General features: G+C 36.9%; 1 protein-coding gene across 3 annotated transcripts in view; it reads left to right on the forward strand.

Moving 5' to 3' along the window:
* Positions 1-19,792, forward strand: part of LOC122535102 — a 64,362-nt gene that overhangs the window by 37,518 nt on the left and 7,052 nt on the right. For all 3 annotated transcript variants that reach the window (XM_043666328.1, XM_043666326.1, XM_043666327.1), the window contains one exon: positions 15,324-15,529. In XM_043666328.1, coding sequence (XP_043522263.1) covers positions 15,324-15,529 — 206 coding nt within the window. The remainder of the gene's footprint in view (positions 1-15,323; positions 15,530-19,792) is intronic.

The following is a 19,792-nucleotide window of genomic DNA, read 5'->3' on the forward strand; positions in this document are numbered from 1 at the left end:
TTTTTTTTTGATCCCACCTTTCACCACACAATCACTCGCAGATTTGGACATGTGGCGCGCCATGAAATCGAATACCGCGCTTTTCAATTAATTTCCCTCTTCAAAAAACGAAAACGCAGTTTACCTTTCGTTCTATGCCGCTTTAAGTAACTCTTCGCATTGTGCGTCGACAGTTCTTTTCTCTAAACTTCTCTTTTTTCTGTCAATTTTCGTAAAACGATGTTCACGATGACCCCCCAATAATATTAAAACTGTTATGTATTTCGTGCAACACTAAACCGCAGTTAATTTCAATTTTAAAACTTGAACAGCTCTACTATTAAAGCACATCATTCATTTTCACTCCAAGATTTTATTTTGAAGACATTTTTGCTTTCTAAAATGCTACAAATCGTTACAGTATGTAAAATCATTGAAAAATGTTCCTCGTGACTGAATTCACAATGAATTTTGAAGATTAGAGTGTTCTCTTTACAACAATCAAATTTATTGAACTTTGAATATCAGACTTACAAGAAATCGTAAGATTTTCGCTTGATATTCAAAGATCAATAAAATGGCGAGAGAAAACCGTACATCGGATTTTCCGGGATCGTTGCAAGAAATAGACTTTTACAATTGTAAGTGCAGTTTCGAAAAAATTTTTTTAAACATTTTTACATACATGACAATTTATAAAATTTTCGAGAAAAATCTTCATTTACCCACTCGCTGCGTGACGTAAAAGTATTTTAGAATAAAATGAACGACGCACTTTGAAAGTAGAGCACGTTGAAATTATAACAATTCAAATATTTAGTTATTAATAAAAAAGTCACTGGAATTCGATGTAACATTATAATATACAGTTACAGAAATCATTATAGAGAAATTTCATTTAATTTTAAGCGACGAACGGTTTCCTTACGATGTTTAAAAACCAGCGAAGCAGAAAGTTAAGATGTTGAAGACCCAAGGAATCAAAGATAAAACGTCTAACAGTGAGGTTCAAGGTGCAAATCGCAAGAGTTAAAAAAGTTGAAGTGCAAAGGACAGAAAGACAGAATGATAAAATTTGAAGCGTAAGGAGATAGAAAGGGATCTGAAAGTTCAAAGGAATACGTAGAGAAGCATAGTTAAAATTATTTCGCAAACGAGAGACACGTTAGACACGTGGAAACATGTTGAACCTTTGACAAGCCAACTTCAGACAGTTTATATTCGTACGTACCTGATATTTGTTCCGCAAATAAAGCATACATCAGCTTTCACAAATACTTTTAAAAGCACATATACGCTTTAACTCGTATTCTTTCCGCAAACAACGAAATAATGACGAAGAACAAGCGTTGGCGAAATATTATAACGATCGTGGTATCCTCATTTTTGCCTTTTTTGTTTTTCTTTTGTATCGGCAACCAAGCTGGAAATTGGTGCGGAGTTTAAATACATCCGCGAGCACGATAACGGAAAATCAAAACCCGCTGGCACGGAATTTAATTAAATCTGCTATTTGTATTCTGATCGCGCTGGATATATCTTAATAGCGTGATAATCTTTTAAGAATTACAACTTTCTTCAATAACGTCCGAACGAATCAACGTCGTAATTTAATTTCCGATCGGTTCTCGTCGAGAACTCGATTCGATGATCTTGCAAAAATACACGCAGCACAGAAATTGACGACCGAACCACCCAATGTCTGTCGGAATTTTATCATTCGATTTTACATCACGTCCTCCTTTCTTTCCTTTTTTTTTCTCTCTTTTTCTACGTTGCAACACAGTGCTCCGCGGGAAAAATCAAATATCACGCGTTTTAATTGAACTTACGTCGGTTTCGACGTCGATAACCGACTTTCAATTTATTTCGTACGTCGAAGATTTCCCGTCGCCTCGATTGATTTGTTGGCGATTTATCGACGACATACAGCGTTTGAAATTATTTCGACTCAGACTGTTAAAATATGCGAATGCTGCCCTATACACGAAGAAAACAAATTATTCGGAAATTGAAAAATTGAAGTAAATTATTCGTTTAAATGTTCCGTGAATGTAAAGATATTTGTGGTCAGTTAATAATAATCGCGCGATCGGATATTTTAATCCCGACATAAATTTCTTAGTGACAACAATATACAACAATATAATACGTTCGTGAGTTGTTCCGAAGATCTGTTTGTAGAGCCAGTCGCATTTATCATTCACCGATCTTACGAGTTTTATTTATTACGAAATAAAACGAGAGTCATTAGTCACACGCACGTTAAACCTAGCCTAACGTCTCCCGACTTTCTAATAAATTTGCCGTCTTCGTCACTTTGTGTACCTATATCTTTCAATTACTATGTGTGATAAATCTAATCACTAGTTCCTGCCATTCCTCACGCCTCTCACTGTTATCAGACGAGGCTGATAACGTTCATCATAATTTTCATTCCATCTTCGGGTATTATACTTTAAATTAATTACAGGAAAACGCGCGAAGCTTTGAGATAGTTCATGCAGTATTTAAATAAAGAAATCCATCTTCTATCAGATCATCAATTACATAAGTGTTTAGAGTTCATTTATCTTGTCACAACAAAATTAAAGGACTGACTTCCTCTTTTTCGCTCTTTCTCTCAGATTGCATTATCATTCGTACTAATTGAACATTGAAATTCGAAACGAAACCAAACGAAACCACTTAACCGAAAGAAATTTAATCGACATTCAAACAATACGCGTCGGGAAAACAAAAAGTTCACTTGACGTCGAAACTTTCCCCACGCCACAAATATTTCCCGATCTGCGCAAATTAATACAAATTGTTACATAGATCAAATTTAAGGACGAACGCTGCGTAATGTATTGTATTGAAAAATAAAATTCCTCTTTTGTTTCTTTTTTTTTTTATCGTGAAACATCATCGAATACGAAACTGGTTTTTTGATCAAAGCGCAAATTTCAATTGACAAGATCAAATTTCGATTGAATTAAAATGTAACAGAAAGAACGCGATAAAAAAAAAAGAGATTGGTAATCTAATAATTTTAATTACTCGCATTGATTCGTGGAATCGCGGAATAAAAATGCTCCACCTCCCGAATTGTTTCCGCTTTTAATTGAATTATTTTCCTGAAATTGTGCGAAACGCCCCAAAAAAATGTAACCAGTAATTTTCCACCGACTGTCGCGCCAGCGAAAAATAGGAAAAATATGGTTGTTTTCCATCCGATCTGTGAATTGGCGTGTTTGTACCTTATTTTCAAGAGAGACGGAACAGCCTCCGAAACGCGTCACACGCCTCGCGACAGTTTCGCGCGAGTTGTCCGTAACGAGGCGACGTCGTTAAATTTCTCACTTTAATATTGTGTGTACTAGAAATGAATTCTATCGTAGCGAGCCGGATGTGAATTGCTGGAAGACAATTTGAAGCTACCTTGTAATTCAGACTGTTCGAAAGCAATTTAAATTCTCTCTCGGAGCAAATTCAAATTGCTTTTGCAGATTCGCGTCGTATCGTGTTTGCATTGCATCTCGTAGCTTGTACCGCGCTGCTGTACTTCACCTCCGCAATCTATTTCCCTACGCACGAGACATTTTTCTTTCCTGGCTCTACTGACTTTAATTCCCAGCGTTAATTTCATTTATACATTCGCGCTCGCGTTTATCAACGCGCGTCAAACTCGCGTACAACGTTGAAATTTAATCAAATCAAAGCTTGATACACACGACACGAGTTAATTTTTGTAACAATTTCACGCGGGAGTGACCGACGGAGAGAAAAAGCGTAATTATTATCGCCATTCTTACCGAGTAAACGAGAGTGAACAAAATGAAAATGAAATAAACCAGAGTTTGTTCGCGGAAATTTGCTGGTGGCTAGACTTTATGCGTTTACAGGGAATATTGAAACTGCAAAATTGCACAGGATACAGCATAATGTACGAAATGCTGAAATTAAATGTACAACAGTACATTTAATACACCAATAAATTTTTCACCACAATTAACCTCCTACTTCTTAAATTGTAATCTTTCAAAAATAAAATCTCTAGCAGAAGGATTTGTCTGTAACCTGACATATTTTTAAAAAAATACGAACTCGCGCGAAAACGAACGCGGAGAGACAAAGAAGGCCTAAAATCGTGCGAGGTCGCGTTTTACGGTGAACTGCACTTTCGATGCAGACGTGAGCCAAGAGGCGGGAGCCAAGCGTGGGTACCGGAATGCGAAAGAATGCGGGGGCGATGATGTCTGGCCGACTCGTTACAACAGTCCCGGAAAGTCTCGGGCAGAACCGTAAGCGGTTGAACTGAGCATGAAACGATAAATAAAAGGTGCAAAGAGACGTAACAACAGGAAGAGCGCGTTCTTCGAATGCGGAACCGCGTCGTGTGTATCGGCTGGCGGGATATCAAGCACCGTAGAAAAACACGGACAACTCCCGATGGAACGCTGAACAAAATCATTATGTCTCTCGGCGATGATCGAAAGAAGCGTACATACATCGCGTCGCGCCGACACGTACGGTTCTCGTAATTTCTTTCTTTCTCTCTCTCTCTCTCTCTCTCTCTCTTTCTCTCTTTCTTTCCTAGATGTCGGCTCGAAGAAACAAAAGGGGGAAAAGAAAAAACGAACGTACAACACTGCGCATTTTACACGCGCGTACTTCGTACGTTTTAACTTTGTTTCATCTCTTGGTAAAAGTTCGAAGAATTTGATAATACGAATTTAGAAATCGGTGGATATCGACAAAAATTTTGTAATTAAACTGAAAGATTCTTGTAATTGAAGAGTGACGAGAAAAATGGTTATAGGCAATTAGGTAATCTCATGAATCAATTACGCGTTAGAATTTTATAAAATAATCAACGGATAGAAACACGTAATGATAACTGATCGTTAATTTCAATAATTCGGTGTAACAGTAATGTCAGCTTAATGCCAGAAAGTCATTTAAATTATGTAAGTATTCGTTTATTAGTTTACTGACTATATTTCCTAGTGTCTGGCTCGGAACGGTACATTCTACTGATCAATCTACGAACTTTAGTACTCTACACATAGTCACCATTTAGTTTTTAATTAAATGCGTTTTTTTTATTGTTACAATCACATTTTGACTCGTTAACATACAACATTTATCGTGAATTATTACATAACATTATTGAAATTATATACTCTCAGTTATTTATTACATTGAAATAAATCTTTTTTTAAATTTATTATATTGAAATATCTCTCAATTGAATATATTTTCAGTCATTATAATCCTACTACGGACCATCAACACATAAAGCCTCCTTAAACAATACACAAAACACAATTCTCAATTCAATATATCATATTTTAAATTGTTGCAATCACGTTGCGAATCGTTACACGTTTCATTCATCGTGAGCTACGCTTCTTTCTTTCCTAACCAAGACACGATGCAAATTATTTACATCCAGAAGCAACGCGATTCGATCTTCGAAAGACCGAAATCATCGTCGTGTATCATAAACGTTACACGCTTCCGAGAATGATAGGTTAAAATAATTTCGCGTAACGGAATGAACTGAGGGGAGAAGCGTTAAGTAGCTGGTGCAGCGAGCGAGCACGTTGTCGATGGCTACCTGCAACGCCTATGTTTCGTTCTGTGCCGCGTCCGTATGGCTTCCAGGAGGAAACATCAGATTCCGTCGGCTTATCTCGTGACAGACGCGCGTTATTGTGTCGCGCGGAATGACAGCAGAACGAGAGTTTACATGTGCCATCTTGACGGAAGGAAGCAGCATTCGTTTCGATGTAACATACGAACGACAGGTGATACCAACGGGAGCTTCTATTTCCGCATCCGCTATCAATAATCAGCTTTACGACGAGCAAACGATCCAATATATCGTAAAACGAGCTGTTTTCGGATAATGTCTACTGTTTCAGCTTGTTCCGTCGTTATGTCAGCCGGATGATACGAGTTTTCTCTCTCTCTCTCTCTTTTCTCTTTTTTTTTTTTTTTTTTTTTTTTTTTTGCTTTTTTGTTCGTATTTGTGAAATAAATGGAATTGGATTGTATTACGAATCAAAGAATGTAAAAAGCAAAAATATTTAGGAAAAAGGATGAGTTAGTTTCATTTTGAAAGAAAAGAGGAAGAACGTCTCTTGATGAAGAAAGATAAGTGTTAATTCTTATGCGGTCATTGTTACCAGAGCGTGCTTCAGAATTACCAAGGTATACTCGTACTAAAAAACTTAGCCAACCTTTCAACGGTAAGAAGAAAGAGAAAAACACGATTGTATCTAACAAAGTTGAAATGGAAATTTTAAATTCCACGTTTAAGCGAGCATGTGGTACTTCGGGTACGGAACTTCGCGATTGAATATGTATACCCGCAATTAGCAAAAGCAAGCAATCTTCTTTTGGAATGGCATTAACTCTTTCCGTGCAAACATCTTCCACCGAATAACGAGAAATAAATCGCTATTTAACATAACCAGTAACTATAGCTCTATGAAATAAGTGTAACTCCGTCTAATGAATATTTCGAACGTTTTACAATTATTTCACCTTATCTGCATTACGCATACGTAAATACGTAACGTTTGCATGGGAGTCCACGGGATTCTCACAATCTCCGTCCTTATCAGAAAACACCGCATGCAACGCAATACAAATTCTAATTAACGCGATTCTTGGGTTTCTTGAAATTTTACATCGTCCTCTCTCGCACGTTTATCACGATGCAAGTAATATGTAACGTCATTCGGTGAACAATCGTAGGATGCCGCGGATGGTTCGGCGTAACACTTTTATTTGTTTCGAGAGAAGGTGAAAGAAACGTAATAAAAAGAAACGCGCGCGTCCTCGTTGAGAGATACGTGCGCGATGTTTCCGAGGAAGCGAGCGCAGCAACAATAGCTGTATATTATACCGATAGGGCAGAGGGGATAAGGTGTAATCCTCTTACACGTCTATAGCTTTCGTAGTCAACAATGAACTCATATTCTCATGTTTTCTAGTCTTCCCACCTTCGTGGTTGTTGAACCAGACTTCCACAGCTTCGAACTATCCGTATTCCTCCTCTCTCGGAATTTGGTATACGTGCCAATCGTCATTGTTAAACACCCTATTCGTACCGTGTTAATGATTCAGTCACACGATGGAGCCACATCAACAATCTCACAAAACTGAGAAAGTTGAAAGAAAGAAAGGATTCGTCTCATTTTAATGTAACAGGAAGTTAAAATGACCATAAATGATATCGAACAAAGAGTGGCAGTTATGATGCAACATACTTCAATTTAGTGAAATTTCATTCGTGAAAACCAGAGAGAGTCGCCGAAACTCTGAATATTATTTTGTTTGGACGTAGGAAAATTATAATAATTCTACGAGAGGTAATTTACATTTGCCACGATCGGATATTTGTTCGAGATATACCGTGGTAAAGTTTTACCATTGAACAAGGATTTGCGTGAAAATAAAACGCAGGAATGGAAATATTTACAATGCTTCGAATAAATCGATATTGGGGGGGGGGGGAAATATAGAATCGAACTTATTCAACAATTCATCTCAGTTTTATAGAGTCAGAAAAAGACTTCGTATCGTAGATTTAAACGCGCGAGAATTTAATCAATTGCCGATCGAAACGAAGAGGAGTGAAATGAAATACAAATACAACGTGAAAATTTCGCGTTAAACTTTTTTAATCAACAATGTGATTTATGCAGCTGCCCGTCGGATTTTCGTTCGACTGGGAACGCGGACAAACAGTCGACGGTGAAAATAAAGATAACCCCTGCGGTTGAATTGAACCGCAAATCGTTGGAAATCAGGATTTTCAGAAATTCGCCTCGTTCGAAACTGGAATAGTGTATCAGCACTGTGTGACCAACACGAACTTCCCCAAGGATTACGACGCCGCAAGGCAAACGCGTTACCGGAAGCTCCGAAAGCAATCCAAGAGGCCACACACCACTGATACATCGACGAATTTATACCGCACACCGTCGAATGAAAACGGACAAATTTCACCCTCTGCTTTCTTCTTGGCGTTTCCACTCTCCTTCGCATTTTCACTGGCGGCAGCGCCAGTCATAGGAAAGTACATAGCCGTGGAAGCGAGTAAATCACAACCGTATACAAACACGGGAGCAACATACTTCGGAAGTTAAGCTCGCGCAGAATAGGATTTCAGCTGAATCTAGCTGGAGAATGATGGGTACGCGGGAAGTTGATACGAAGGGAAGACAACGAGGAATCGGCAACTCTATTGTGGCATATTTCGTCTCTGTAGACACGCTTGTTTCAAACACGGATTGGTTTGATAGGAAATTGTTTTTGAAGCAGGAATTGATTTAATAAATCGAGCTGGAATTCTACGCATACCGGGCGAAAATAATTTGTAATTTATTTTAAGAAAGTATATTTATTTATTTATTTATTTATTTTATACAATTTTACTTAATTTACGTCTTGTAGTTAATTTGTATTTCAAAATCGTCGTGATGCTGGTTAATAGAAAATTCTCTTTGAAGCAGGAATTTGATTTGATAGATCGAACTGAAATTTCACAACACTTTCAAGCTATTCTCAAGCTACTCAAAGTTATTTAACGTATCTTAAAGAACTGTGAAATGTTCTAAAATGAGAAAAACGCGAAACCCAAACGACAAATGGAATATTCTTCATATTTGTATTCCGGTTTCTTACGTTTGTTTTCAATAGGAACAGTTTCAATAGGATGGATTCATATCAGAAAAGAATGGGAAGAAAGGGATGAAAGGAGGGAAAAGAAGAGTTATCAAAGGAGTTACTTACTTCACCGACTTTCTTGAAACGAAACTTTGTCACAATGCAGTAACTCGAACTATGCAGAACGTACATACTTATTTTTCCATGTAGTTCGCTTATTCTCCGTTGAACTATTTGGATTTCCGGAATTTTTGCATTTTCTTTATTTTTAAATTTAGTTGCACTTGTCAGAAATTATCGTGGAAAATTATCGTGACAACGAATTCGCGCGTCATTTGGTGAAAAATATCGTTGCAAACAATTAAAGTGGCTTGTAACTTTGAAACAGTAAACTTCCTTCTCGGAGATAGGGGAACAATAGCATGATATAAATTAAATTACTACCTTAGAAGCACGCATCCACAACGAGAATATAAATCTCTACAATTAGTGTATGCATTCTCCACCGAAACACCTCAAAATACTCATTATGAAACATTGTTTCACAGACAAAACGTCGTCCATTCTCTCGAGAGATTCATGTGTAGTAAAAAAGCACTTGAAACATTTCACTAATTGTTGAACACGAAAGGTTTTAATAGACACGCGAGTTTGAGCTAAAAGAATATTAAAACATTTATACACTGCAATTATATTTCGAAATTAAATTTCAATTTTTTAGTTAAAGGTAAACAAATTAATTAGCAAGCTTTTTTAGTTATCAAATTAAGTAAAACATTTATAAATCATAAATTACGGATTTCTTCGACCCGATATCTTGATATCGAAAAAATTAGCTCGAACTAAATGATTTTAGGATAACATTTCACATAAGAGTTACTCGAATACGCTTATTACAAAGCACAAGTTCTATGCAGAAAATCGATGAAATTGTTAACAATTTTGGAAGCCAGGAATGTTAATAACACGTAAAACCTCACGAAAGTATTTCGCGCGTGCTCCGCACCGTTTGGAATTCATATTTAATGGACGTATACTAAATTTGGTTGAAATTAGTATTAAATTGGTTTTTAAAACATTTTTGCTCGCCTGCCATGAAAGCAACCAAAGGAGTCAAATATCCCATTAACGAGGAAAAATCGTATAGGCTGAAAGCTCCCTTATACCTTCCCCATTTTATTTCCCCAAATACATCGTAAAACGTACATGGACGTACAAGCACGTATGAACAGCAATCAACTGTACTAATGACTGTACATTATTAAAAAAAAAAAAAAATCAAATTATTTTAATTCTTCAAATTTCGAAATTCAACAATTCAATTTTCTCCTTCGCATTAAATTTTTATCGAACGTATTTATTAAATAACAAGCTTGCGTTGCAATTGCATGCATTCACCGGATAATTTGAACATCTTATCCCCGTTTTTCCCTTGCATTACAAATTTTTTCCTCTTTCCTCGAAATAATTTCGAATCTCGTTTCCAGTTTCGAATTTTCGCAACTAATTTTACTCCAACACACACACAAAAAAAAAAAAAAAGAAAAAAATATCAATCGAGATGGAAGGTTAAAGGTTTGATAAATTAAATACCCGAATTCACGTTAAGTGAACACGGAAGAAGTCGTCCATTAAAAAATAAAGATTAAGCGTTAAAATGATCCGGAGAAATCAGGAGGCGATTTCGAAAATGCTCATATGCGGCTAGACGACGTCAGATAGTATGTACTTATCGGGGATGGCCCCTGTTCCGGTGTACATTTTATTATGAAACTTTTTACGAGCATCGTATAAAAGTTCAAGACCATTTCGAGGGCTCGTATCGCTTTGGAGTCGGCGGGATCCTTTTTCTGCTTCCCGATTACCGGTCGCCGATCCCGGCAGCCCACGGCCCCCGAAACTTTAAAGATTCAACGAGCGCTTCTGAATCTTACAATATTAACCGAGCGCAGCCCGAAGCTTCGACCGGTGGATTCTCGATTTCCATTGGAAATTAAATACGGCCGGGCCACCGTTTCGTATACACAGCGATACCAACTCGATCGTAACACTTCCATCTGTTGGATTAAAAGATCGACCTCGTACCGCCTCCCAGCTACTTTCCCCGCCGAGCCGATACCAATCGTCAGAATTAATGCCTAGTTTTCTATGGATTAATATCGGCGAGGTTTCCACGTTATTGACGGTTAAATCTGCTCCTTGTACATTACCGAACGCGATTCAATATTCTGGAACTGATTTATTTATTTATTTACTGTTTTTTTTTTTTTTTTTGCTTTTTTTACAGCATCTCGGACTCTGCTGCGCTTCCTTCTCGCTCACATTGAATATTTTCGTACCTTGTGTTTTTATAAATTCAAAGAAATTAGCAATACTAGCGCAAGTTTGGTCGTTGAAACGGGAACGAGAAGAAGGTCAAATTATAAACATTTACAAGTGCATTTAAATAAATTTTTACGCAGGACTTCGATTATAAGACTAAGATTTTAAGACAAAAGTTGTCAATGTAACTGTATTTTACAAACAGAAATGTCATTCGTTCTGTCTTGAATCTACGAAGACAAATATATGAAAAAGAATACGTGTTGAAAACTTTCAGTTAATTAGAACCTTTATAACAGAAAGGATGCAGAATCAAGATACTTAAAAAAAAAAAAGAAGAAAAACGAATAGAAACGATAAAAATATTGTTATCTGTAACTCCGGCGTTCTTTTGATACCACGGCGGATTACGGTATAGACCGCTCGCTACGATATTTTCTTTATAACAAATATTTTCAAAGACTTTCTCTCCACTTGGTCGTTTTCTCCGATCTTTTTTACAAAACAATAAAAGCCTCCACAACTGGCGGTGTATCAGGGACGGGAGAGCGGGCTGGTTTCATTTAGTTGAGTTCTGAAGAAAGAAAGGGATCTCATTTCAAAGTACAAGCTCTTTACGCCTTTGGCTTTTCCGTCTTTGCAGCCGTAGGGAATCTTGCCAAGGATATGCATAATACTCGGAGGACTTTTCTAGAGGGGTTGAACGCTGTAGGGGCGTCCTTAAAATATAGAAATAGTTAAAGACTGATTAATATTTAACGGCCGCCGTCATGCACGTGCTAAAAAATCCTCCGGCAGTTTATCGCAATAAGTTTGCAGTTAATAAAGATGAAAAATATTGTCGCAAAAATCGCAGCTAATTACGTGGCGCGAAGCAAATTAAATTTCGCCGTAGAAAAAAATCCCTGGAAAGCTAATCGATAGGACAGATTTGTGGAATTCAAACAATATTTCTTAATACGTTCAACGGTACTTGCGACGTTTCGAAGATGGCGAAAGCCATCAGAGTTGAATATAAAAACGATCTTAGTATTAAAATTTGGGAATAGATAATACCGATATATATATATATATATATAATTGTAGTAATTTATCCGTTTTGTATTTAATTTCTTAGATTAGACAAAACAAAAATTCCGAAATGAAATAATTGTACCTAAATTCATTCCAATGATACCGGTTGAGAGTTAAAGCTATTTCCCTGCAAAAGAAGTGAGATTTATTACGTCCTTCTCTCTTGCAGCCCAGAGTTAGTTTAATGCGAACGAATAATAAATTAGAAATGACCAGTTCTACGGGACAAGTTACAAATCACACCGATATGAAGAATTAGATGCATTTTCGTTTCCTGGCCGCGAGAGGCCGGATTGTAATCGCGTATAAAATCGATCGTCCACGAAATGTGCTCTAATTATAAAAGCTGTAACTTCACGAGAGGGAGATCCGAGAACCAAATAACAGAATGTAGCATACCTAATCCGAATGGTCTGTGTTTAACGTTTGGCTGCGCAATTTGACGAAGAACGCGGCAAAGTGGCCGTGAAGGAAAACGATTTTGGGATCTAGCTACGCCAGCCCTATTATTCCAGCGATAATTTAAGGGCAAGAGGGTTGATATATAGGTAGCGAGTTTATGCAACGCCATTGTCTCGGGCGTACTGTTATTTATGGGAAGGTTTCATCTTCCAAAAACGGAAGGTGCGTGTTCCACGAGCCCCGTGACGCGAATAACAATCGGGCCCGGGCAGTAATTAAGGATTAGCGAGGTGATTAGCGAGCAAGCAGGTATTTAAATCTCCCTGAAACGATCTACCGAGCGAGTGTACGCCGCCTCCCGCTGAGTTTTCACTCAAACAACTGATTTTACACGTTCAACGCCCGCGTATGTACGATTTCAGAGAACCTTGAAACGATAACACACTCCACGTCACAATTCTTGCCAAACTAAAGTAGAACGGTCTCTTAGATTTCTCATCTAGTTAGGTTCTCCGAATGATCAGATGGATAAATGTATGCACGCATTGATTTTTTTAAACATACCGCTTGTACATACACAAGAATATTTAGAATACTTAAGAAAATTTAAGAAGTATTTAATTACTTTATATTTTGCATTTCTTGCATTATCAGAATGCATTTGTTATGCATTTCGTATGATAATTTGTATCAAATCATTCGAATTTTCGTCGTGCAATTTTGCTTCACGTTGTGAACTCAAAAACCAAGTACGAGTAATTTAATCCTAAATTGTCACCAACGGAGTGATTTTGAATTAATTGCCACGTGTAATTTTAGTGTTGCTCGATTCTTTCTTTATTTGTAAAAATAATATTCCGCTGTTCTGAAGATCCGCTTGAAAAGTAATGAAAACACTTGTTGCGAGTGTTTGACTCTAAACGAAGTAAAATTTGAAAAGAAACGCGAAAATACAAGAAACGTAATGTAATATGTGTAATGTATAATGTAATATATTACGCTTCTTGTTAGTGCCAGCATGATTATTTATTAGATCAATTAGCATATTATGAATAATTGAAAAGTTTCGCGATTTCATAAACGCGGTTAATTGATGACGAAGCTGAAACGTTATTCTGTCATACCATTCACGTACATCACGTGCTAATCTCGTAAATCCACGAGCTTAGACAGATTTTTTCCCCTCTCCTCTGCGAGCCAAAACGGAACGGACAAGCTTCTCAACCCGTTGACGATAACTGTGAATAAGAAACGCCACATCCTCTTATCGCCAATAGATGAACACCGCCACAGGCTAAGCGACATCGCATATTCATTCCGTTATAGGTCTAATCACAAATACAAGATCTACCGCAGAGATCTTGTTAATGTGGTAACGCGCACGTAGAAATTTCGATTGAGCGAGAAATTTCGATTGAAGCGATTCGAGGAAGCGAGACGTGAGAAAATCATTGGTCAGAGGTGTTATCCGTGTTAGAGACTGGAAATTATTTGAATTATCGAATTTTGAATTTTTCTTGTTTTTTTTTTTTCTGAAAAAGATACGAGAAAAGATTTTCAGTAGAACAGGAGATATATTAAATTTTTTTATTTATATATTAAATTTTTTTATGATACCAGTCTGTGGTTGAACATTCAGAAAGGAGGTTAAATAAATCGTATAACAGGCAGAAAAGTTATAGATAAATGTGTGTGTGTGTGGTCAATCTAGGATTGAAAAGGTTGAATAAATTTCGTAATATCTAAATTCCATCTATCCAACATTTGCAGTTTGTCGTCAGTATGTGATTTCAAATGTTAAAATAATTGATGCTCTAGATTCTCAATCTGAAATATGGAAAAATTCTGTCAAACATCAAGAAGTTGAAAACAAGTTTTCTTTCAAAAGACGAAGGTAATCGCAAAGATTAATAATTTTTCTTTCGCTTCCTTTTCGGTCATAAATATCAAGATTCCGCGATTAAAATATGATTTGCGCCTCCTACGAAAACTATCACTTCAGATAAACGTAAGTTTCAATCCATAGAGTTACGTAAGCGAAGTTCGAAACTTTGCGGGGAGTGAGCCTTATCTGCGATTAGAATTTAACTATAGCAATAGAGCTTTAGATGTATCTAAGGGACATTAGGCGACAAAAGTTGAATGCACATACCATTACCACGTAGAAAACGAATAAAACCGCACAGTTCCCCAGGGTGATATTTAAAAGTCGACGTCAATGCCGAAACTTTTCCCTGCCTTTTCACGCAATTCTTTTCTTGGGAACGTAATCCCAGGGGCGACTAACGTTGACGCTGACGTTGCTAAGCTTACGTAGAAAGTTCCGTAAGTACTTGTCTGTTTAAGTTATTATAGGATAAATGCTTGTCGCTTAACTTTAGTAAACCTTGAAGCAAAATTTACAATTTCTATCGGATAGATTTTTCTTTGGAACCTATCTTTTTAACATAATTTTCTTTGGAACCTATCTTTAAACATCGGATTAAATGTCGGGCGTAAACATGCAAATATTAATATTTTAATACTAAATCGCGTGAACATGATATAAATGATAACGTTTAATTTAATATTTAAATTTCGGATTGTATTTCCAAAAATTTCAAAACGTCCCCCAAAATAATAGCTAGATAGAGGAGAGCAAGCGGTAATAAGATCACGCGAGTGCGTTGTTAAATTTAGAAAGTTACTGAAAATGTGATTCAAAGATTTCCTCAGAAGAAAATTGATAAAACAAATCATTTTTTCAGCCAGTTCGTTCCCGTGGGATATAAATTATAATCCTCGCATCAAAATATACGGAATTAAATTATATTCATAGCGTCTACGTTAATATGTACTGCTGGTGTGGAAGAATCATGTTCGTTTCGTTTTATTTTCAGGTGTACACGGACTTAAGGATATATCTATCGATATTCCATTGGCCGTAGCAGCTGGCACCACCGTCAATATGAGCTGCGGATACGATCTAGAATCAGATACTTTATACGTAATGAAATGGTACTACAAGGGCTCTGAATTTTTTCGATTCGTTCCTAAAGAGATGCCACCGACAAGCACTTTCGGAGAATTGGGTAACAAGGTTATTGTAAGTATTCACGTCACGCGCGTTTATGAACATTCTGTCTTCATTTGCAAATTGCAAACTAGCAAAGGCCGTCTTCTATTCGTTCGATTACTCCAAGAATTGTTTATCAATTGTCAACTCCGTTTTTCTGCTTTAATAATAATAAGTTGGCAATATCTCGTTGCTTCTTCTTCCGCTGGAGATTCGAAAAAATTTTCCAAACGACGACCGATGGTAATTGGTTGTTTCGTTAATTAAAGTCGGTTTCAATACGGCAATTTTCGTGATTTCGTAATGGTAATCTATTCTCTGGATCTTCGCTACGCGGAGAATTGTCGCCGAGTTATTTCAAGCTGGAAACACTCTCAGAATTTCTTACTTATTAAAAGTTGGAAGGCGACCCTGTGCGAATCACGTTTTACATTCGCACCTGACGTGCAATCGTCGAGAACCGAGGAAACGGAAGTGAGTCTCACGGATTATATTTCTCCAAGTTTCGCTAAGCGTGAAAGTTTGTTAGTACCATTCATGTCCTACTTTATTATATAGTTGTACCTGACAAACTGCATATATACGGGCTTATGTATCACGTCCTTTAGGCAATTAAATAGATGCACGCTGAATATTTGCTTGGTATTTTTTATACCGTGAAATTGTCATCTCTTCAGTTCTGTGTTAACGAACATCCAATTATTTTAGGCAAGCCATTCTCTTGCTCGCACTGTTTAATTTGCAAAATTGTTCTTGCTCTACACAAATATCTTGCAGAACAATGCAATCGACGAGTTCGAACCGATAGTTCTAAGGAAATGCAGAAACATGGATTCCATTCTGTCGCATCGGCGATCGATGGAACGTTAAAATTTTCGTCAGTCGCATTCTAATTTGCTAAAAGCGTGCACAAACACTGGTGACCAAGCAAAATGTACCGTTACTACGACCGGCTGATCTGGAAGAAATCCTGATTAGTTGGAACTGTTCGAAGCTTCCTGGTGTAAACCATGTTCTTTTAGACAGTTTAATTAATCTAACGAAATCTTGGAACAATCCAAGCGAATTCCCTTATTGATCCTGCAACTTAAATATATTGAACCGGTGAAAAAGTTGCGCCATTGAAATTCTATTACTCACGGTCGCAATGAAATCATTACTTTAACGTCGCTTCACGATTAAACAGTTAAAGATAACTTGATTAATCCGAGAGTAAAACAGAAAGAAGAACTGACAAATTAAGGAAGATTCATAAAAGACACGGGCGTAATAATTATTGAAACAATATTTTAACTTCTTCTACGTAATAGTAGTATTTGATATCTTGAAAATTTTTAAGTAGATGAGAAGAAACTACAACTTTGAAAGTGCAATATAGTAAATCTTAAAACCGCTTCCAGTAGAAAGAAATATAGAAAATATTAATTTTTCACATCATTCTCCTCTTCTTTACATATTACGATTTTTCATCCGCGATAAACTTTCAGAGTAAAATAAAAGCGAAAGAAAAATTTTTCATTTCTCAGCTCTCATATAGAATAAATTCTCTTGGTTGAATCACTGGAGAATGGTTGAAAATTTTATCGTTCAAGTAAATCACGAAATCCGTGTGGTCACGTATCTGTTCTCTCTCTCTCTCTCTCTCTCTCTCAATGTTTCGTTCCCCCGTAAAAAAGTATAACGTTCCACGATCCCGTAGAACTATTTGCAAAATGTACATGTACGAGTGGCGCGGTACAAGGAAGAGTACACGGTGTTCGCGTGCAGCGCCGGAACGCGTACCAGAGAAAAGAAACGAGTGAACGCCACAAAATCAACGCTTCGATGCGTTAAAAATCTGTTAAAGGCTTTACGCGATGGCACGAATTCCGCGTACACGGAGTTACGTAGCCGATCGACCGGACGACCACCGGAACGCTCTCACACACGCAATGCTTTTCCAATTAAATTTTACCGGCGAAAGGTACGAACAACCCCTTGAACCGATAAATTGTAACTCACACTTACGATTGCTCTAGCAAGCGATATACTGTGCAACAAAAATTTCAATCCGATCCCCCCTCCCCCTTTCTTTTTTTGCACGAATATATATATATATATATATATATATATATATATATATATATATATATATATACGTTCGCCAGGAAACTTTGCTTTCGACAAAATTTATTTTGCAGCTCACGTACACCGAGCCCGTTTTTTACTATGTTGAATCCAATTTGATCTGTGATAATTTGCAGAATGAATTATTTGCGAAATTATTTTACAAAACTCCACGTTCAATCCCATAGAATTATTTGCGACTCGTATGTTGATTATACTTTGATAGACGAAATTAATCGATGTAATTCACGAAACTTCATTTATAAATTCCAAGGGAAGCTCAATTTTTAAACGAATGGTAATAATTAGGTTTATATAATAGAAACGTAATTAATAAGCAAACATTACGATAGTGAATAATTTACAAATCTCATGTATCAGGATATAATATGAAGCGTTAAAATTATACTGTATAAAAAGAGGTATTGTGGATGAAACGATCTCATTTTACAATCTTATTAACTTCTACAACTAATTTTTATAACCTGTTTACTTGCCTATACTGCAAGTTTAATATAATAACATGTAGTTAAAGCGAGGGAAAAAAACGTTTAAAAGCAATAATAAAAATAACGAAAATTTATCAGTAGGCTAGATGTAACATTAACCTCTGCTTTGCAATATTCTTTTACTCGGTCAATGGGTATTTGATTGCAATGAATATTTTTCTTTTTAACCTCCTTCTATGTCTACCGCTGAATAGCGTCCTTAGTCTTACATGTTCTGCCAAAAGATTCTGGCCACCTTTGATCCAGGAGAGAGGAAATAAGTTAGTAATATCGACTTTCATGGTCTAGCCTGATCAAAAATTGCTTTAGCGTAGCAAACGATTGACTTTAGGCAAAAGTCGTGTTCTCGAAAGAACCTCGGTGGAATAACATTAAAATATTTCTCTTATGGTTTATACACAAATTCATATTGTTTGAAAGTTTCTTAGTGCTGCATGAACTTTCTAAAACTCATTTGTAGCGTGTTAGTGTACCATCTCGAGATGAACATCTTGCAGCAAACTAAACGCTAGAACCTGTTTAACAACATCTTCTTCCAGATGTTTCCGTCTTTATCTTAAAAAAATTCGTGCTGCATTCAACTCTATGTTCCCTGGAACTTTTACTTTCGAGTAAACATCGGATTCTAATGTAACACATCGTCTGGTCCATAAAATACGCGTAATAAAACGTGGAATGATGATCGTCATTGTAGTAATAACAACACTATAGCAATATCTTATTTGAGATAAAATTAGTAAAAAGAAATTATCTAAAATATTCGGTATTTCTTTGATGCGTCACAAAGTAGATATTTCAACGAAATCCAACTTCAAATTGCATTTAAATAGAAGCAAAGAGGAACGCAATTACGTTCAATCATTCAGGACCAGGATACATTTTTCATCACCACGCACCAGCACGCATTCACGTAAATTTATTGGTCATTATATAATTTGTCGCATCCTAAAGAAGTACGTCGCAAGTATAACTATACACGCAGAGTGCAGAATACAGGACATAGAACAAAAGGAATAGAACGTACAGAAGGAGTGAAGACAGACACTAGCACTCGGTACCTCGCAAACGGTAACATTATTAAAATTATCAGTCAGCCAGGATGAATTTATGCGTGGTGGCCGGCAGCGAATTGTCGAATCGATACAAGCCAGAGCGAGGCATGGTGTGAAATTGTATGTACAATGTATCGTCGGTAACCGGTGCGTGACTGCACGTCGATCGAGCACAGCCGATCGATCCCTACTTATTTCCAAGCGAAACGTTCCATCCGTGATTCCGTTTTTCTACTTCTCCGCGTAATTCGTCCGACACATGAACAATACCTCGGCGATGTTATATTTTCCGAGAGCGTACGAAAATTATACACCCGATTCGTGCGTACGCCGAGAAAACAGAACGGTATATAGTATTCTTACGAACCAGCCGGCCATACTTAACCCCCCGAGCGAATTCAGCCTTGTTATTTTACGCGAAAATTGCTTCCCCGCATTTTTCACGCGTCTACAAGAATTGAAATGGTACTCTAGAGCCGCATTAGACGTGACATCGGAATGTTGGAAAATCGAAAAAATTACATTAAAGATTGCATTTCTAACAATCGAGTTTTTAAAACGAGGACAAGAAGATTTGAAGATTTTGAAGGTTTCTCCTATTTAGAATCATGGACAGAATTATATTA

This window comes from Frieseomelitta varia, unplaced genomic scaffold (assembly GCF_011392965.1).
Source record: "Frieseomelitta varia isolate USP_RPSP 00005682 unplaced genomic scaffold, Fvar_1.2 scaffold_67, whole genome shotgun sequence".
Classification (NCBI taxonomy): domain Eukaryota; kingdom Metazoa; phylum Arthropoda; class Insecta; order Hymenoptera; family Apidae; genus Frieseomelitta; species Frieseomelitta varia.